This window comes from Delphinus delphis, chromosome 16 (genome assembly GCF_949987515.2).
Source record: "Delphinus delphis chromosome 16, mDelDel1.2, whole genome shotgun sequence".
NCBI lineage: Eukaryota > Metazoa > Chordata > Mammalia > Artiodactyla > Delphinidae > Delphinus > Delphinus delphis.
The window spans coordinates 36,436,434-36,458,534 of record NC_082698.1 but is presented as its reverse complement, the minus strand read 5'-3'; the positions used below and the strand labels follow the sequence as shown (position 1 = coordinate 36,458,534).

Sequence of the window (22,101 nt, the reverse complement as noted above, 5' to 3'; positions counted from 1 at the left end):
AAGGCACAGCCAGACTTAATATCTAATTGGGAAAAGAGATGAAAACTTTACAAATATAAATATGAGTATTCAAAAGATTTTATTTCTCTAGCACCATTTAGTCTGGGGGCACACTGCCCTTCTCTATCACTGAGAGATTTTCAAACTCTTTAGCACTGGAACCTTTATTTTTTACACTTTAACTCTGGACCTCACATTTGAAAGAGATCAAAGCAACATCTTATTTAAATTGGTTTATTTTAAAAACATATCACACATTTAGTGTAAAGTTAACCAACAAGAATGATGCTGTTTCGATGAACATAAAGGCTGGTTAACTGTCATTTATGGACGATAGATGCAGTTTCAGGAAACTCAGCATCCAGTTTATTTGTGTACCTTGTTTGGATTACACAATATGGAGACAAGCTTGATTCGCAGAGAGCAGGTGCAAATCCTAACTGGTTTTCTGAATAGCTTTCCTCACAATCTCAGAGATTTCTTGAATCAAAACTGATGCAGTAGCTTGAAAAGATTTACTGGAAAATTTTCACAAAAAGCTGAATACTAAAATATCTAATAACTCCTCAGTTTGCTTGTAATAAATATAAAAATCAAACAAAAAGCATCAAAACCTTATAAAAAGTGCTAAAACTCTAAGACAACATAATCAGGACTTGACAGGTTATCCACTTACTTGTTAGAGCATTTGCTAAAAGCAAATATGCCTAAGCCTTGCCCAAAATTTAATCGAGTGTGGTAAACATGTGCTGAAGTGATGTATTAGCTTGTGTAAGTTTATGTGGACATAGATGCACAGGCCAAACTTCAAAAAATACTTCAGAGCTGCACACTTGCCAATCAATGGTCTGCTGATAAGAATTCAGAAGAAGCTTATTCCAGGGTCTATAAAAAAATGCAGCAGCATTGTATCAACTAACATTAAGGGTTTACTATGTGGCAGGTGCTGTGCTAGGAGCTTCACATGTAATATTTAATTTAATTCCCATAGCCCAATGAGGTAGGCACTGTTATTATGCTCATTTTACAGATGATGAAACTGAGGCTCAGAGAGGTTAAGGAAACTAGCCAAACATTAAGTTGGGTGATCTCCACCTTTTTAATTACAGCTTTTAAATAGACAAAAATATTTTTAAAGAAGAATTTTGTATGAAATATTTGGACCCCCTAAAAGTTCTGTCCTGTAAAACTGATGTATAACAAACATCCATTGACTGGAAAACAAAAGAGCAAACGCAAACACTTTGTACGCCATTACTTTTATAACTCAGCATAAAAAATGATATTAATAATGTCCCTAGATTGTTAGAAGATATTAAATGACACTCATTATTCCATCAAAGAAGGCAGGGGTGTATAAAATGCATTTGAAGCACTTTTTTCACAGAACTGATAAAGTCATAAAACCGACAAAAGTAAACCAGTTCTAGCAGTTATATAGATAAGAATTCACTGATGTTTAACTGGTTGGATCCCTAGGAATGCTTGACAAACAAGAGTGATATTAGATAGATTCAGGATCTTTTTCTTTGCTTTTGTGGTTAACTTGAAATACAGGGTCATAGGTAGAGAGATTGCGAAGAATCCCGAATTTCTCACAAATTTCAGCAATGCCTCTGTTGGTTCAACCCTGAATCTAGCACCTCCAGATTCCCAGGCCTGAGTCCAGACTTACATCCTAACTGTCTTCATCTTCAAACTGAGTGCTAGCTTGCCTGTTCCCACTCTAATTACTCCAGAGGAAAGGAGGGGTGTGGAATTCTTTTAAGACTGTTCCTAATCTCTCAATCTCAAGACAAAAACTGTGTAGGCGATAAAAATCGCTTCTAGTTCAGTGATTTTGGGGTGATCCCAAAGCACCTATTTTGGGGTACAGGACCATTTCATTACAAGAATTAGGTTTCAAAATCTCAGACCATAAAGAAATGGTTGAAAATTAATCATAAACAAACAATAAAAGGTACTGGCAAACAAAGGAATCCTCCAGGGCAACATGATAACAGATTTTCATCTATCAACAAACAGGATGTAACAATTTTAACTGTGGTTAGATAACTGAATTTCTATATCTAATTGTGCACCATAAAATACTATTGTCTCAACTGGATATAATATGTTGTTAATGTTTTTAACAAAAACAGATTACGGTTATGTTTTTTTAAAGAGTTCTTATCTTTTAGATATATATATGAAAATATTTACCATTGAAATGTTATGATATCTGAGATTTGCTTCAATATCATCCAGTTTGGGAGGGGAAGGTTTGCATGTAATAGGCAAAATAAAATAAGATTGGACATGAGTTGATAATTGTAGAAGCTGAGTGATGAGTAATTAGCAGTTAGTTATACCATACACTCTAGTTTTGTATAATGTTTGAAATTTTCCTAAATAAAAAGATTAAAAAAAAATCCCAACACTCTCCAAGCAATTCTTCAGGACAGTGAGAGAATAAATGGAGAACAATGAGTTACCTTTAGAGTAAAATGCAAAGGGGTATGAACTGGGGAAGTCCCTCCTGAGAGATCCTGTTCTGGAACCAAACATACACACCAAGTTCCTTCTCCTCTTCGCTGGGACAAATCTCAACCTTCCCACCCTAACCATGAACATGAAATGAAGATATTCTGGCAACTCCACCCTGCTGTTTCAGCAGCAATAAATTCTAAATCACCTTACACAGGTGCAAGGCTCAACCGGGGCCAGATTTACACCTATTTAAAGAAAAAATTATGCTGTTCCCCCACCCACAAGCAATAAGTGTAACTCAAAATAATTTGTCATTCAAAATAAAAACAATAGTGAATTGTGAAATAAGTATAAAGAAGTCCAAAGTTATGATATTCCTATGATTAATACTTGGGTGAAAGCGTGTGTGTGTGTGTGTGTGTGTGTGTACACACATATAAAGACATGTATGTTATCTTCTCCTTTCCGTGGTTCCCATGCTGGATTGCTGGTACACTAACACCTGCTTGTTCTACCTATTGGGTCATCCAGCACTGAGCCCAACTATTTCTGGTGTAGGAATTTCAGAGGGAAAAAGGGTGGCAGATAATAGTTGTCCATCAAAATCCGAGGGGGATTCGTTCCAGAACCCTGAACCCCTCCCTGCCCAGCAGATACCAAAAAAATTCGGACGCTCAAGTCCCTTATGTAAAATGGCATCGTATTTGCATATAACCTACACACGTCCTCCCATATACTTTAAATCATCTCTACATTACTTATAATACCCAATACAATGTAAATGCCATGTAAATAGTCGCCAGTGCATGGCAAATTCAAGTTTTGCTTTTTGGAACTTTCTGGAATTTTTTGTTCAAATATTTTTGACCTGTAGTTGGTTGAATCCGCAGATGCAGAATCTGCAAATACAGAGGGCTGACCGTAATGTGGTTCTAAATTCTACCCTTATACTACAGTGGGCTCTCAAAAATTTGTAGAATACTTTCTTTCCTGAGAATGAGGGTCCATCACCTAACTTCTCATCTTCTGGCACCGTCCTACGTATCAGAGGATATGTTGAGCTTTTTCTGCCATTCTCTGCCCCAAATGCTTTAATAATTCAGTTTGTATTACTGATGCCCTCTGGGACTTTTCTCTGAGTGACATGTGATATGTATTGCAGGCAGTGGTGCACTGGTAAGTATTTCACAATTAAGTGTTTCAGGGCTCTGAAAATAAAGCCCTGATTTTCAGCATTTGCCAATTTCCACTGTGTAAATACACCCACAGTGGCCAATTTCAAGCTACCAACACAAGGGCATCAAATGCAGAGTTGGGAAGTAATGTGTACAACCAGCTCCCAGAGCCTGTAGGAGCCGGACCCAGCACACCACTGGAACTCCTGGTTTGCCCAAGATGGTCCTGGCGTAATTATTAATGTTACCCTCTACCTTTTTTTAAGATTGCTGATGAAACATTATGTGGTCACTCCAAAGAATAAATCACATTTGGGCCACTTCTTCCTAGTAGAAAGCTTCCACAAAAGGTAAGATGTGATATCTCCTTGACCAAACTAATACTACCTTCCTTCCCCGAAACATATAGTATCTCTTTAGGTGTTTTTCATCAAATGTAGGTAGTGGGGGAAATATGAATGGTAAACAGCCTCAACTACGTTCAAGCCCTCTGACTCAAACACACACTTTAATGACTTAAAGGAACTGCCATAGCATTTGAGTAAAATCAAGTCATGTAACTGGCTTCAGGCTACACTATAGCTTGGAATCACATGAAACCAAGTATCACACCCAGGGTCTAGCACGGTGCCTTGGCCCAAAGGAATAAAAAACTGACTAGCCCCTGTGCAACCCATGGGGAGTATTAAATCTCAGCGTTCAAGGTCACCCAGTTCAATACTTACCTGATCTCCTTTATGACAACACAAGGAAGCCACCCTGCAGTCTAAACTTTAATACTTTCTAGTATTTCAATGCAACCTGTACTGAATCACATGGGTGATGGAGTCTGGCAGGTGAGAGCACGGCTCTTGGTTCTTCAGAGGGTAGGACCCCAAGGAAAAGTCAAAATAAAATAGCTGTCTTTAAATATCGAATGAGCTGCCATGTATAAGATAAATTAGGTGGACTGTACCGTCAGGGAACACAGGGTAGAAATTAGGAGGCAGATTTGGATTGAGTGTAAGGAAGGACATCTAAGACCACCCTCCCATAATTTTTATTGAGTGACGATGTTTTGATGGAAGATTCACCATCCTGCTGACACATGAGTTTCAAGCCAACTAAGTCCATCTCTGCCTATTTCACTCCTGAACTGCCTACATCAGGCTGTAGAGGAGTTGTCTGTCCAGAAGCCCCAGAGAATTTCCAGTAACTGGCACTGCCCAGGCTGGCCTCAGCTAGAGATCCATGCATGTCCAGACCGTCCTGAGCCTCTATCTAAGGTCCTGTGGCCTCAGATTCAGTGTCGAGTCAAGGCCAGGTTCACGTGCTAATCTTGAGGGCAAGAAGCACCCAGAAATATCCATTTTATCATCTGCCAGAACAAAGTTTGCCAGGCTGAGGGTCCATCGACAGATGAATGGATAAAGAAGATGTGGCACATATATACAACGGAATATTACTCAGCCATAAAAAGGAACAAAATTGAGTTATTTGTAGTGAGGTGGATGGACCTAGAGACTGTCATACAGAGTGACAGAGTGAAAGAGAGAAACAAATATGGTATGTTAACACATATATATGGAATCTAAAAAATAAAAAAAAGATATGAAGAACCTAGGGGCAGGACAGGAATAAAGACGCAGACGTAGAGAATGGACTTGAGGACACAGGGAGGGGGAAGGGTAATCTGGGACGAAGTGAGAGAGTGGCATGGACATATATACACTACCAAATGTAAAACAGATAGCTAGTGGGAAGCAGCCGCATAGCACAGGGAGATCAGCTCCGTGCTTTGTGTCTACCTAGAGGTGTTGGATAGGGAGACAAGAGGGAGGAGATATGGGAACATATGTATATGTATAGCTGCTTCACTCTGTTATAAAGCAGAAACTAACACAGCATTGTAAAGCAATTATACTCCAATAAAGATGTTAAAACAGGAAATAAAATAAAAAGATAAAATAGAAAAAAACCCACCTAGGCCTAAGAACTAGATGCGGCTGTTCTAAATTCTGAAGCCATGTTCAACTCATGCAGATTTTATAAAAGAAAAGTGCTCCCTTTCCTAATCTTTCTCCTCTCTTTGGTGCCTATCTGCCTCACACAAGGGCTGAGATATCAAACGGTAAAGATCAAAGAAAGATACTTCCTGTTTTAAAAATAACTTTGTCCTGACACTAGATTAGCAGTAAAATAAATTACACAGTCTTCTTATCCACAAAGTTGCCAACATCACTCTCAGGCAGGGCCTGCTTGTACTTGGTCTCAGGAGTTGCAATGGAGTAATCTATGAAAGTGACAATGAGATAAAGACCTGACACACAGGCCATGTGTCCTGCCTCCAGAAACCTCAGAGGGAATTAGGGAAGCTTCCATTCAGGAGGTGATGTCAGATCAGGTTGGAGGATACCCTGAAACCCAGTCCCCAAACGTTTTCAGTTGGAGCAAGATGAGTGGATGAAAATCCTGAGATTTCAGAAAGTTTTGAAAGCTTCTGTGACTAAACAATAGCAAAAATATTAATATTAAATACCCTTTATGAATAGCAGCTAGTATTAACAGTAAAATAGCTTTTACTATGCACATATCAGGGTCTAGGCATTCTACCATAGACTTTATCTACATTTTTGAGGTCTGGTCCTCACGAGTGGTAAGATGGACACCAGTTATTTCTAGTCAACAAAGTGAGCCTCTGAGAAGTTAAGCATCTCAACTGAGGCTACACTGTTGGTAAGTAGTAGAATGAGGCTCTGAATACAGATCTGGTGGCTCCAAAACTCCTTCCACTACAAAACACTACCGACACGTCCTAGGAATCCACTAGGGTCCTGAATCTGGTCCCCTGGCCCAGCAGAGTCCAAATCTGAGCTCCGTTTTCCCGAGTCCAGGAGCCCTCGCACAGTTTCTTCATCTGCAGAAGGAAGATCGTGACGGTACCTGTCTCAGGCTGTTCAGGCTGCTGTCACAGAATACCGTAGACTGGGTAGCTTATAAATTACAGAAACTTATTTCTCACAGTCCTGGAATCCAAGATCAAGGCACTGGCAGATTCGGTGTCTGGTGAGAGTCCGATTCCTAGACAGCTGTCTCTTTTGTGCTGTAACCTCTAGAGAACTCTCTGGTCTCATCCTCGTGACCTCATTACCTCCCAAAGGCCCCACTTCTTAATACCATTACCTTGGGGGTTAGGATTACAATATCTGAATTTTGGGGGGACACAAGCATTCAATCTAGAGCAGTACCTATCTCACAGGGTGCTGGGAGTGTTGGATGAGATAATCCCTGTAGTGTGTGGCTTCCTGGCACAGAGTAAGCATCTCTAAATGTTGGCTACTGTTAGTTCCACAAATACATGAATGAGCTTTTTGCCAAAGGTGTACCAATTGCACACACTTATCTCTTCTACAAGTTTTACAGAATGCACTTCCTTTTTGCAAAATAATAGGCTGAATGTGGCATAAAAGAAAGCTGGCTAGCTGGCAATGGAGTTAGACTTGTTTTTGAATTCTGGCTCTGCCATTCAGACTTCAGGCAGGTTGCTTCACTTCTCTGGGCCTTGCTTTCCCCATCTGTAAGATGGAGTGAGGGAGTGGTAATCCCATGCTTTAGCAATGGGACACATAGTTGTCGCAAAATAATAGGAACGCTAATTACTCAGTCAATCAAAGTGACTACCATAAGTACCCACTACTGTCATGAGTCTTTTCACCCGCTTTCCAAACCATAGAGAAATCTGTTAGAGTCCCAGATCATTATTTTGACGTAACTGCCCCTAAAAATAACATTCCCTTATCCCGTGGAATCATCGGCTGCGTTCAAATATATTCCCAAGGACAAAAAACAGTCCCACACGTATGTGTGTATGATTAAACAACTCTAAGCATATAAAAGATGTCATAAATTAAGTAATGAGACACCATTACCATTGACGGCTGCACTATCTAGAGAAAAGGTCTACTTAGAAATTCTGGGGGGACCTTTAAGATGGCGGAGGAGTAAGATGTGGAGATCACCTTCCTCCCCACAGATAGATTAGAAATACATCTACATGTGGAACACCTCCTACAGAACAACTACTGAATGCTGGCAGAAGAACTCAGACTTCCCAAAAGGCAAGAAACTCCCGACATACCTGGGTAGGGCAAAAGAAAAAAGAAAAAACAGAGACAAAAGGATAGGGACGGGACCTGCACCAGTGGGAGGGAGCTGTGAAGGAGGAAAGGTTTCCACACACTAGGAAGCCCCTTTGCAGGAGGCGGAGGGGGGTGTTTCGGCGCCGCGGAGGAGAGCACAGCCACAGGGGTGCGGAGGGCAAAGCGGAGAGATTCCCGCACACAGGACTGGTGCCGACCAGCACTCACCAGCCCGAGAGGCTTGTCTGCTCACCCAACGGGGCAGGCGGGGGTTGGGAGCTGAGGCTCGGGCTTCGGAGGTCAGACCCCAGGGAAAGGACTGGGGTTGGCTGCGTGAACACAGCCCGAAGGGGGCTAGTGCGCCACAGCTAACTAGGCGGGAGTCCGGGAAAAAGTCTAGAACTGCCTAAGAGGCAAGAGACCATTGTTTCGGGGTGCACGAGGAGAGGGGATTGAGAGTACCGCCTAAACGAGCTCCACAGATGAGCACGAGCTCCACAGATGAGCGCGACCTGCGGCTATCAGCTCAGACACAAGAGACGGGAAAGAGATGCTAAGGCTGCTGCTGCAGCCACCAAGAAGCCTGTGTGCGAGCACAGGTCACTATCCACACCTCCCCTTCCAGGAGTCTGGGCAGCCCGCCACTTCCAGGGTCGTGTGATCCAGGGACAACGTCCCTGGGAGAACACACGGTGCTCCTCAGGCTGCTGCAATGTCACGCTGCCTCTGCCACCTCAGGCTCGCCCCGCACTCCGTACCCCTCCCTCCCCCCGGCCTGAGTGAGTCAGAGCCCCAGAATCAGCTGCTACTTTAACCCCATCCTGTCGGGGGCGGGAACAGACGCCCTCAGGCGACCTACACACAGAGGTGTGGCTAATCCAAAGCTGAACCCCAGGAGCTATGCAAACAAAGAAGAGAAAGGGAAATCTCTCCCAGCAGGCTCAGGAGCCGCGGAATAAATCTCCACAATCAACTTGATGTACCCTCCACCTGTGGAATACCTGAATAGACAACCAATCATCCCAAAATGAGGTGGTGGACTTTGGGAGCAATTGTAACTTGGGGTTTGCTTTCTGCACCTAATTTGTTTCTGGTTTTATGTTTATCTTAGTATAGTATTTAGAGTTTATTATCATTGGTAGATTGGTTTATTGATTTGGTTGCTCTCTTCCTTTTTTAGAGATATATATATATATATATATATATATATATATATATATGCTTTTCTTTTTCCTTTTTATCTTTTTGTGAATGTGTATGTGTATGCTTCTTTGTGTGATTTTGTCTGTATAGCTTTGCTTTTACCATTTGTCCTAGGGTTCTGTCTGTTTTGTTTCTTTTTTTTGTATAGTTTCTAGGGCTTGTTATCATTGGTGGACTTGTTTTTTGGTTTGGTTGCTCTCTTCTTTCTTTCTTTCTTTTACTTTATTAGTTTTCAATTTTTCTTATTTTTAATAATTTATTTTTTATTTTAATAACTTTCTTTTCTTTCATTTTCTTTTCTTTCTTGCTTTCTTTTTCTCTCCCTTTTCTTCTGAGCTGTGTGGCTGACAGGGTTTTGGTGCGCCAGCCAGGTGTCAGGCCTGTGCCTCTGAGGTGGGAGAGCCGAGTTTAGGACATTGGTCAAGCAGAGAACTCCTGGCTCCATGTAGTATTAAACAGCGAAAACTCTCCCAGAGATCTCCATCTCAACGCTAAGACCTAGCTCCACTCAATGATGAGCAAGCTACAGTGCTGGACACCCCATGCCAAACAACTTGCAAGACAGGAATACAATCACACCCATTAGCAGAGAGGCTGCCTAAAATCATAATAAGGTCACAGACACCCCAAAACACACCACCGGACATGGTCCTGCACACCAGAAAGACAAGATCCAGCATCATCCACCAGAACACGGGCATCAGGCCCCTCCACCAGGAAGCCTACACAACCCACTGAACCAACCTTAGCCACTGTGGGCAGACACCAAAAACAATGTGAACTATGAACCTGCAGCCTGCGAAAAGGAGACCACAAACACAGTAAGTGAAACAAAATGAGAAGACAGAGAAACACACAGCAGATGAAGGAGCAAGGTTAAAACCCACAAGACCAAATAAATGAAGAGGAAATAGGCAGTCTACCTGAAAAAGATTTCAGAGTAATGACAGTACAGATGATCCAAAATCTTGGAAACAGAATGGAGAAAATACAAGAAACGTTTAACAAGGACCTAGAAAAACTAAAGAGCAAACAAACAATAATGAATAACACAATAAATGAAATTAAAAATTCTCTAGAAGGAATCAATAGCAGAATAACTGAGGCAGAAAAATGGATAGGTGACCTGGAAGATAAAATAGTGGAAATAACTGCTAGGGAGCAGAATAAAGAAAAAAGAATGAAAAGAATTGAGGACTGTCTCAGAGACCTCTGGGACAACATTTAACACACCAACATTCGAATTATAGTGGTCCCAAAGAAGAAGAGAAACAGAAAGGGACTTAGAAAATATTTGAAGAGATTATAGTCGAAAACTTCCCTAATATGAGAAAGGACATAGTCAATCAAGTCCAGGAAGCGCAGAGTCCTAAACAGGATAAATCCAAGGAGAAACATGCCAAGACATATATTAATCAAACTATCAAAAATTAAATGCAAAGAAAAATTATTAAAAGCAGCATGGGAAAAGCAACAAATAACATACAAGGAAATCCCCATAAGGTTAACAGCTGATCTTTCACCAGAAACTCTGCAAGCCAGAAGCGAGTGGCAGGACATATTTAAAGTGATGAAAGGGAAAAACCTACAACCAAGATTACTATATCCAGCAAGGATCTCATTCAGTTCGATGGAGAAATGAAAACCTTTACAGACAAGCAAAAGCTAAGAGAATTCAGCACCACCAAACTGGCTTTACAACAAACGCTAAAGGAACTTCTCTAGGCAGGAAACACAAGAGAAGGAAAAGACGTACAATAACAAACACAAAACAATTAAGAAAATGATAATGGGAACATACATATCGATAACTACCTTAAATGTAAATGGATTAAATGCTCCAACCAAAGACATAGACTGGCTGAATGGATACAAAAACAAGACCTGTATATATGCTGTTGACAACAGACCCACTTCAGACCTTGGAACACATACAGACTAAGAGTGAGGGGATGGAAAAAGATATTCCATAAAAATGGAAATCAAAAGAAAGCTGGAGAAGCAATTCTGATATCAGACAAAACAGACTTTAAAATAAAGACTACTACAAGAGACAAAGAAGGACAGGGCATAATGATTAAGGGATCAATCCAAGAAAGATATGGCAATTGCAAATATTTATGCACCCAACATAGGAGCACCTCAATACACAAGGCAAATGCTGACAGCCATAAAAGGGGAAATTGACAGTAACACAATCATAGTAGGGGACTTTAACACCCCACTTGCACCAATGGACAGATCATCCAAAATGAAAATAAATAAGGAAACACAAGCTTTGAATGACACACTAGACCAGATGGACTTAATTGATATTTATAGGACATTCCATCCAAAAACAACAGAATACACTTTCTTCTCAAGTGCTCATGGAACATTCTCCAGGATAGATCATATCTTGGGTCACAAATCAAGCCTTGGTAAATTTAAGAAAATTGAAATTGTATCAAGTATCTTTTCTGACCACAACACTATAAGACTAGATATCAATTACAGGAAAAAAATCTGCAAAAAAATACAAACAATGGAGGCTAAACAATACATTACTAAATAACCAAGAGATCACTGAAGAAATCAAAAAATACTTAGAAACAAATGACAATGAAAACATGACAACCCAAACCCTATGGGATGCAGCAAAAGCAGTTCAAAGAGGGAAGTTTATAGCAATACAATCCTACCTCAAGAAACAACAAACATCTCAAATAAACAACCTAACCCTACACCTAAAGCAATTAGAGAAAGAAGAAAAAAAAATATCCCAAAGTTAGCAGAAGGAAAGAAATCACAAAGATCAGATCAGAAATAAATGAAAAAGAAATGAAGGAAGCAATAGCAATGATCAATAAAACTAAAAGCTGGTTCTTTGAAAAGATAAACAAATTGATAAACCTTTAGCCATACTCAACAAGAAAAAAAGGGAAAAGACTCAAATCAATAGAATTAGAAATGAAAAAGGAGAAGTAACAACTGACACTGCAGAAATACAAAGGATGATAGATTACTACAAGCAACTCTATGCCAATAAAATGGACAACCTGGAAGAAATGGACAAATTCTTAGAAAAGCACAACCTTCCAAGACTGAGCCCAGGAAGAAATAGAAAATATAAACAGACCAATCACAAGCCCTGAAATTGAGACTGTGATTAAAAATCTTCCAACAAACAAAAGACCACATGGCTCCACAGACGAATTCTATCAAACATTTAGAGAAGAGCTAACACCTATCCTTCTCTAACTCTTCCAAAATATAATAGAGGGAGGAACATTCCCAAACTCATTCTTTGAGACCACCGTCACCTTGATACCAAAATCAGACAAAGATGTTAGAAAGAAAGAAAACTACAGGCCAATATCACTGATGAACATAGATGCAAAAATCCTCAACAAAATACTAGCAAACAGAATCCAACAGCACATTAAAAGGATCATACACCATGATCAAGTGGGGTTTATCCCAGGAATGCAAGGATTCTTCAATACATGCAAATCAATCAATGTGGTAAACCATAATAACAAATTAAAGAATAAAAACTGTATGATCATCTCAATAGATGCAGAAAAAGCTTTCGACAAAGTTCAACACCGATTTATGATAAAAACCCTGCAGAAAGTAGGCATAGAGGGAACTTACCTCAACATAATAAAGGCCATATATGACAAACCCACAGCCAACATCACTCTCAATGGTGAAAAACTGAAATCATTTCCTCTAAGGTCAGGAACAAGAGAAGGTTGTCCACTCTCACCACTATTATTCAACACAGTTTTGGAAGTTTTTGCCACAGCAAGCAGAGAAGAAAAAGAAATAAAAGGAATCCAAATGAGAAAAGAAGAAGTAAAGCTGTCACTGTTTGTGGATGACATGATACTATACATAGAGAATCCTAAAGATGCTACCAGAAAACTACTAGAGCTAATCAATCAATGAATTTGGCAAAGTAGCAGGATACCAAATTAATGCATAGAAATATCTTGCAATCCTATACACTAATGACGAAAAATCTGAAAGAGAAATTAAGGAAATACTTCCATTTACCATTGCAACAAAAAGAATAAAACACCTAGGAATAAACCTACCTAAGGAGACAAAAGACCTGTATGCAGAAAAGTATAAAACACTGATGAAAGAAATTAAAGATGATACAAACAGATGGAGAGATATACCATATTCTTGGACTGGAAGAATCAGCATTGTGAAAATGACTATATTACCCAAAGAAATCTACAGATTCAATGCAATCCTTATCAAACTACCAATGGCATTTTTCACAGAACTAGAACAAAAAATTTCACAATTTGTATGGAAACACAAAAGACCCCGAATAGCCAAAGCAATCTTGAGAAAGAAAAATGGAGCTGGAGGAATCAGGTTCCCTGACTTCAGACTATACTATGAAGCTACAGTAATCAAGACAGTATGGTACTGGCACAAAAAGAGAAATATAGATCAATGGAACAGGATAGAAAGCCCAGAAATAAACCCATGCATGTATGCTCACCTTATTTTTGATAAAGGAGACAAGAAGATACAATGGAGAAAAGACAGCCTCTTCAAAAAGTGGTGCTGGGAAAACTGGACAGCTACATGTAAAAGAATGAAATTAGAACACTCCCTAACACCAGACACAAAAATAAACTCAAAATGGATTAATGACCTAAATGTAAGGCCAGACACAATAAAACTCTTAGAGGAAAACATAGGCAGAACAGTCAATGACATAAATCATAGCCAGATCCTTTTTGACACACCTCCTAGAAGCAACTGACAAAGGATTAATCTTCAAAATTTACAAGCAGCTCATGCAGCTCAATATCAAAAAAACAAACAACCCAATCCAAAAATGGGCAGAAGACCTAAATAGACATTTTTCCAAAGAAGTTATACAGATTGCCAATAAACACATAAAAGAATGCTCAACATCACTAATCATTAGAGAAATGCAAATCAATAGTACACTGAGGTATCACCTCACACCAGTCACAATGGCCATCATGAAAAAATCTACAAACAATAAATGCCGGACAGGGTGTGGAGAAAAGGGAACCCTCTTGCACTGTTGGTAGGAATGTAAATTGATACAGCCACTATGGAGAACAGTATGGAACTTCCTTTAAAAATTAAAAATAGAACTACCACATGACCCAGTAATCCCACTACTGGGCATATACCCTGAGAAAACCATAATTCAAAAAGAGTCATGTACCACAATGTTCATTGCAGCTCTATTTACAATAGCCAGGACATGTAAGCAACCTAAGTGTCCATCGACAGATAAATGGATAAAGAAGATGTGGCACATATATACAATGGAATATTACTCAGCCATAAAAAGGAATGAAACTGAGTTATTTGTAGTGAGGTGGGTGGACCTAGAGTCTGTCATACAGAGTGAAGTAAGTCAGAAAGAGAAAAACAAATACTGTATGCTAACACATATACATGGAATCCAAAAAAAAAAAAAAAAAGGTTATGAAGAACCTAGGGGCAGGACAGGAATAAATACACTGACGTAGAGAATGGACTTGAGGACACGGCGAGTGGAAAGGGTAAGGTGGGACAAAGTGAGAGACTAGCATTTACATATATACACTACCAAATGTAAAACAGATAGTAGGAAGCAGCCGCATAGCACAAGGAGATCAGCTTGGTGCTTTGTGACTGCCTAGAGGGGTGGGATAGGGAGGGTGGGAGGGAGATGCAAGAGGGAGGAGATATGTGGATATATGTATAGCTGATTCTCTTTGTTATAAAGCAGAAACTAACACACCATTGTAAAGGAATTATACTCCAATAAAGATGTTAGGGCTTCCCTGGTGGCGCAGTGGTTGAGAGTCCGCCTGCTGATGCAGGAGACACGGGTTTGTGCCCCGGTCCGGGAAGATCCCACATGCCGCGGAGCAGCTGGGCGCGTGAGCCATGGCCGCTGAGCCTGCGCGTCCGGAGCCTTTGCTCCGCAGCGGGAGAGGCCACAACAGTGAGAGGCCCGCGTACCGCAAAAAAAAAAAAAAAAATATGTTAAAAAAAACTAAAGAAATTCTGTGTGCCCTATCTGATTCAGAATATTGTCATCCCAAGGTGAACACTGGCCTACACGGTAAAGCTAAAGCATATAATTGAACATAATGGAAGTCAAACCTTGATTGATTTTCATGGTAATTGGTTTGTATTAAAGCATAACACACACTATTAAAAGTCAGGCTATCAGACAGATAAAAAAACCAACCTCAAACCTGTTAATTAAAACCAGTACTCTGTGTTTCCCTACCAATTATGTCTCCAAACACCAGGCTGGAGTTTGTTTTATTCACTTGTTGAATGTCCCACATGTTAAAAAGTAACAGTACTTTTTCCATCTTTTGTTACTATGCCAAACAAAATATGCTTTGTATTAACGTTGAAATTCACTTACTGGCCTTTTGGGGAAAAGTGGTGTTCACGTCCCTAATAAATCCTGATACCTGACTTAACCACTTAGACACTGAACACTTGGGCCATTAAATTCTTAAATCTCCAGTTCAAATGTGCATTGTACAATTCATAACTTCATCGACAAACTTAGAAATCTGACCACACCCTAGAAAGGAGCAATCTACAATGTGCCCTCGCTTTCCATTTTAGTCTTTTGTTCTCGATTCGCAAAGTTCCCTGTCCATCTAGAAGTTCTGATTATGTTTTTAAAAATGCATACATATTCACACTCTATGCAGATACAACCAGAAAATTCTACCTGTTTATCTTTTTATCCTGGGTTTTCTAATTAGCCTGACTCAGAAGTAGGGGAAATTCTAAGTGCCAAAGGTAAATATCCCAATATTTAGAAAAGTGAAGCCTTACACTTTGACAATGGTGGCTAGCTAAAACCGGTAACAGGTTAGGGTTTCTTCAGTTTGCACCCACGAATGTGTTACATGCATAATGAACTCTCACCCATCTTCTGCTATTTTTCTATCTGGAGAATCGCAGAATTCGGAACTTCCACCAGGAGGCTGCAGGCACTGATCCATCCCTTATTTTTGCCTGTTGCTACACACTGGGACGGAAGAGCGCAGCTCACATCCTTGAGCCTTTTGATGGTACTCAGGTATTTAGCTTTCTGCAGCATAGTGTTTGCTGGCTCAAACAATTACCTCCTTTGCGTTTTTCTCCTCTCTTCACTAGTGTGGCTTGTCTCCAAGCATCCTTAGAGTCTAAAATATCCAGGTATGGAAACAACCTAAGTGTCCGCCGAGGGATGAATGAATAAAGTGTGGCATATATGTGCATAATAGAATATTATTCAACCATGAGAAAGAAGGAAATCCTGTCATTTACAACAACATGGATGAAGCTGGAGGGCATTATGCTAACTGAAATAAGCCAGACAGAGAAAGACAAACAGTGTGTGGTATCATTTATATATGGAAACTTAAAAAAAATAAGTGGAACTCATAGAAACAGAGTCGAATAACAATGGTTGCCAGGGACTGGGGTGGTGGTAGTGAGGGAAATAGGGAGAGCCCGGTAAAAGGGTACAGACTTTCAGTTATAAGATGAATAAGGTCTGAGGATTTAATGTAAACATGGTAACTATAGTTGATAACACTGTATTGTATAACTGAAATTTGCTAAGAAAGCAGAATTAAGTGTTTTCATAAAAATGTAAATATATGAGGTGATGGATGTATTTCTTAACTTGATGATGGGAATCTTGTCATAATGCATGCATATATTAAATCATCATGTTCTACACTTTAAATATATTGCCATTTTAAATGTCAATTATACCTCAATAAAGCTGAAAAAAGAAACTAAATGAATAAAATATCCAGGATTTCAAGGCAACAGCTATATACTCCTTTGTGCCATTTCTGTTCCTTCTCCAAAAAGTACATATTCACCAATTTCATCAAAAATAAAGAGTTATGTACAAAGTTGTTGCTGCAGAACTGTTTATGATGTTTAGAGACTCTAGCTGCAGCCTAAAGCTATGAGAGACAGGTTAAATAAATTATGGTATATCTATATAATGGAACATTGGGAATATAATACAACCATTGCAAATTATGCTCTAATGCTGTAAGAAAATGCTTTTGCTAACATTTTTAAATAAAAAAGGATAAATTGGGAGTTTGGGACTGACATATACATACTACTATATTTAAAACAGATAATCAACAAGGACCTACTATATAGCATAGGGAATTCTGCTCAATATTCTGTAATAATCTAAATGGGAAAAGAATTTTAAAAAGGATAGATATAAGTATATGTATAACTGAATCACTTTGCTGTACACCTGAAACTAATACAACATTGTAAATCAAATACAGTCCAATAAAAAAAAAGTTATCAAAATCTTATCTTAGTGTGATCCAAAATTACCTTTAGCACATTTTAAACAGTCATTTTCTCTGAGTGATGGTACTGTGAGTACTTTTTCCTGCTTTTTTCCTCCATTTTTGTATTACCCAATATTTTGGGAGGCAAAGGGGGGAAAAAGGTAATTGTGGGGCTAGGAGTGTCATAGTTAATCAAATAAAACTTTTTGGTCTTTCTTATTGTAGCCCCCCCCCCCTCCTTTTTAAGTAAGGAAGTCATTCTGAGGTGTCTCTGCCAGCTCAGTCGTCTTGTCCTGTGGGTTAGTGGTGGACAGTGTTCTATATGGTGGTGATGACAGCTGGCATTTACTGAATAACTGCTATGTGCCAATGTGCCAAGCAGGAATCTAAGTTCTTTATATACATATTATCTTATTTAATCCTCACATCAACGTGGTGAGGCTGTATGATTAGCTCCATCTTACCAATACTGAAACTGAAGCACAGAGGTTAAATAAATGGCCCCAGGTCATCCAGCTGCAATTCACACTCAAGCTCTCCAGAGTTTGAATAACTACACCATTTACAAACATTAGGCTCTTGGCATTTTGCTAGGACTATCATTAGTTTAGAAATATTTGGTATATGAGTTGACTCCATAAGGAGTCAGCTACTTTTGTATGCTTCAAAAACATCAGAGCACCAAGGAGCACGCGAAAGGAGTCTCCCTATAGAGACCTCATGGAAACTCCACGGAAGGACTTTCGCCATCGTCTGTCGTACAGATGGAAATGGCTACTTCAGTGAGGTGGTGATGATGTCACCTGTACCTTTTTCATCAACATCAATCAAATACTCAAATATCTGTACCCAAGTTGCACAGCATATGAAAAAAACTACCAACTGTAATAAGGCTTCCAACTTAATTGCGGAGAAAAGACCAATAACATACATGGAACAATCAGCACAGGGCAGAAATAAAAACTTTTAAAATAACAATAATAAAACGTTAAGCCATGTGGCAGACTGGATAACTAGCATAGAAGTCATGTAGAAAGAACCATCAGCTCTGAAGTATCTTAGAATCTGAAGGTACAATATAAGAAACAATACTTGAAGATCATCTAGCCGACTCCAGCATTCCAAGAGGAGACCTAACTTGGTTGAGGGCACCCAGTTGCTAAAGTAACCAAGAAAGCTTGAAGAAGCAGTTAAGTCTTGGAAAAGCTTTCCAAGGATAATAAGCACAGTGAGTGAGGTGATCTTTTGATTAAAAGAGTGGACAAGATTTCCTGATTTAGCAAAATCAACCTGCCACTATTCTGATTTTTAGATTACAAGATTGTGAATAGTCCTTGCACTGAGGGATCAGATTTAAAATTTTTAAATAATCAAAAACTACTGAATTGTTTGTTTCATTCCATTCATTGCTTTTAAACATGAACTATTTTAATGTTTATCACACTCTACCCAAAATATCAGCAAACAGAAACACATCTACTCACATATGCAATCCAGGTGCCTATCTGAGAGAAGTGATATCTGGCTGCCCTAAAACACCGCTGGTTTGGACAGAAGCAGGAGTTTGAAGTTGCAAACTGTAAGTAGGAATTAATTATTTGTCCAGCTTTGAAGCTTTTATCAACCACATACTCAAATTTCATTTAAAGCATGTAAATACTCTTTGTAATAATTGCTTATGTAAAAAGCTATCAGTCATCAGAAAATAGGGATGTGCTTGAGTCTAAGTAGATTTGTCTTAGATTACCTAAATATCAACTGATTGGGCAGTATTTTTTTTTGTAAAAAGATACTTGAATGCTAATAGGCAAGGTATAAAGATACTAAATTAAGCCTAGTTTTAACTAAGAGATTTTGGTAGTCAACACAGCAGATGTGGCTCAGAACATATAAAATTTATTTCAGAAATGTTTGTTCAAATTTGAGAAAAAAAACATGATAGGATAATAAAAAGTCAATTTTGATGAATTCTTTTTAAAAGATAAATAAGTATGATCGCTAGACTTAAAATAACTATGGTTTTCATTAAAAAAAATACAAAACTAATACCTGACAAAGCACACAGGCATAAAGTTATACTTTCCTGTATTCTAGAATAATACTTCCTGCGGATCTGCAAGCAAAAGTTAAGGCTCAAGGTTATTTTTTCTCTGCCTTCATGCTATTGTTAAGAGAGTGTATTTTCAATTCCTCAAAAATTACTTCAAGAGGTATTATACACTCAGTTAAACAGACCATTTAAGCTAGCAATACTATATACTCAAAGCAGTTCTCTTTCGTTATATTTTAGCTATTTACATTGTGAATTCTCATACAGTTTGTTAATGTAAATCAGAGAAATAACTAAAATCTGGCTTCAAAATAAGTAAAACAAGTTAATAAATCATTAGGAATCAATGCTAAATCCATAAAGAAAGTCATTTTCTAACAAGACTCAAAAACAAAAGTAAACAGAAATTTAGGTGTTAAGATGCCTTCCTTATAACTGTAGCCAATCTGTTGTATGGGTTCAAAGTTCCCGACAAGACGTTAACTTTCAACCGAAACATTTCAGACCTACAAAATACAAGTATCAGAGTTACCGCGTCCCACAGTCGAGTTAAAATGCTTTCCAAAGTCTCAGAGACTTTACCTGAATGCAGAAAAGCTAAGAGTCTAAGTTGATAAACAGAAACAGAAAAAAGTGAAGCTGTTTGCCAAGTATCAAGCTTTTACAGACGAATCCAAAGCATATCTAGCAATTTCCCTATGTGAAACAGAATAACCTGTATGCAAAACGTGCATGTTTGAATGCAATCACTTATTAGCATGCATTCTACTTACTTTGCTTTCTGCCATTTATAAGCTTCATTAAGGAGACCCAGAAAGAGGTAACAAATTGAATTAAGTTCAGCTCAGATAAGAAAATCCTGTTGTAAATTCGAGCTACAATTTGCATCTCAGAATTTCCAGCGGGGAAGGGACTCTTCACAAACTAACATATATACAAGCTTTAGATTGTGAAATAACGCATTTCAGCATTCTGCACTGTACAGTACTATTAGAAACCTCAACTCCACCTCCCCACTCCGCGAAAAAATTCACCTCCAATCTTCATTGGTCCACATAGTTCCGGCCCACATGGTATCAGTGGGTGTGTCCCTGCCAACAGGTCCTCTCATTGGCTGCGAGGAAACAGCGTTTAATAGGCTGTGATTTTCCGGGGCTGTCAAACTCCACGCCTCCAGACCTCGCGCTTGCGAATAGGCCCATGGAGCTGGCGGCTTCTCTGCGATTCAAAGGGCAAGCTGACTGCCCTGAGCGCCAACCCAGAAAGACAAGCTCTCATAAGGGAAAGGGGCGAGGAGAAGAACGAGGGCAACTCAGGCTCTCCACCCACCGCTGCTCTACCCCTACTCCCGGACCCCACCAAATGTTGACACACGTGCATTTCCCCACCGACAAATTAGTAAGGTGGCCAGTGCATTTGCCTTCCATTGAGCCGTGACCTGAGGAGCAGCTCAGACTCCGAGTCCAATCGCCTATTCTACAGATGGAAGCAAGCAAGGGTCAGGCTTAGGCAACGATCTGTAGTGCTTGCGCCCCCTCAGAGCGGTCCGCCGACGGTGGGCGCTGGTGTGCACGACGCGCGCTTCGGTGCCTGGCCCGCCGCTCCCGGGTGCCGGACCCCGCGCTGCGCCTGCCTGGCGCCCGCTCTCCCCTCCCGGAGGGACTTACGCGGCCTGTTCTTCCTCCCCGAGTCCATCCTCCTCCGCAGCCGGCATTTCTTGGCCGGAGAGTCGTGCTGAGGGGGCGGCGGCTGTGGCTGGAGCTCTGGCTGGAGAGGGAGGCGCGGGGGCGCCGCGTCGCCGCCGCCCGGGAGGCTCCGGCTGCAGAGGCGCGGCGGCTGGATGGGCGGCGGGTGGAAGCCGTTGTGCAGCACTCCGTTCACGGCTGCAGCGCCGGCGGGAGTCCCCGGGGCATGCGAGGCCGAGCGCTCCGGCTGCCCGCCGTGGTCGCCCATGCCAGGGGCTGGTGGGGCGGCGCGCGGGGCCCGGCTCAGGCGGCCTCGCTGGAGGTCATTTTCGGGCGTCTTTATTTCCCCGGATCCTCCTTGCGGCTTCCGATTCAACAGCCGCAGAGCCGGCGCCGAGGGATGGCGAGCCGAGCGCTCCTCCCCTCCTCCCGCCGGCGCTCCAACCTCCTCCACGCCCTGCCCCCCGCGCGCCGGCCCCCCGGCGCCGGCCTGGAGCATGCCCACTCCCGGCGCGGAATCGGGGATACCAGCGCACCCCCGGCCGGGGCCCCGGCAGCCCGCCTTCCCCGGATCCCCCAGCCGCGCGACTTCAAACGCGGCTTCCTCGCCTCCCAGACCTGTCCCCGCTACTGAGCATGCCCAGTCCTGCCCGCCACCGCCGCCGCCACCGCCGAGCTTCAACATGGGGACTGAAGTTCTCTGGCTTTGCAAAGGAGAGATGGGCGGGTTGGGCTTCGTATGGCGGAGCGAGCCGAGAGGGGACTGGGCTAGGCCGGCGCGAGAGGAGCGAGAAGCTTCGGGAGGAATGTGCGGGGAAGACAAATATCTGTAGAGGTTTGGGTTTGCTAATCCTGTCCCCAGTGAGCTAGATACCTTTGCAAGGTCATTCACGTCGTACTCTCCTCCCCGAAACCTTTGTGAGTGTGTGTGTGTGTTTAGTGAAGTGACCAAACTACTCACAGGCCTGAAGGGAAGGAGAACGATTATTTATAGAAAGATAGGCGGATTTGGAGAGGGAGAAGCGTGTAATTTCTTTGCTGGCACACAGACTCCTTGTGGCCTCGTGGAGTTGTCTT

At 40.9% G+C, this 22,101-nt stretch overlaps 1 protein-coding gene across 3 annotated transcripts in view; it reads right to left on the bottom strand.

Moving 5' to 3' along the window:
* The window catches only part of PANK1 (pantothenate kinase 1), a 69,715-nt gene extending 47,792 nt beyond the window's left edge, over positions 1-21,923 (bottom strand). The window contains exon 1 of one of the 3 annotated variants that reach the window (XM_060034501.2): positions 21,007-21,923. In XM_060034501.2, coding sequence (XP_059890484.1) covers positions 21,007-21,709 — 703 coding nt within the window. In that variant the 5' untranslated portion in view covers positions 21,710-21,923. The other 2 variants (XM_060034504.1, XM_060034502.1) reach the window with 2 other exon arrangements.
* Positions 21,924-22,101: the final 178 nt, after the last annotated feature.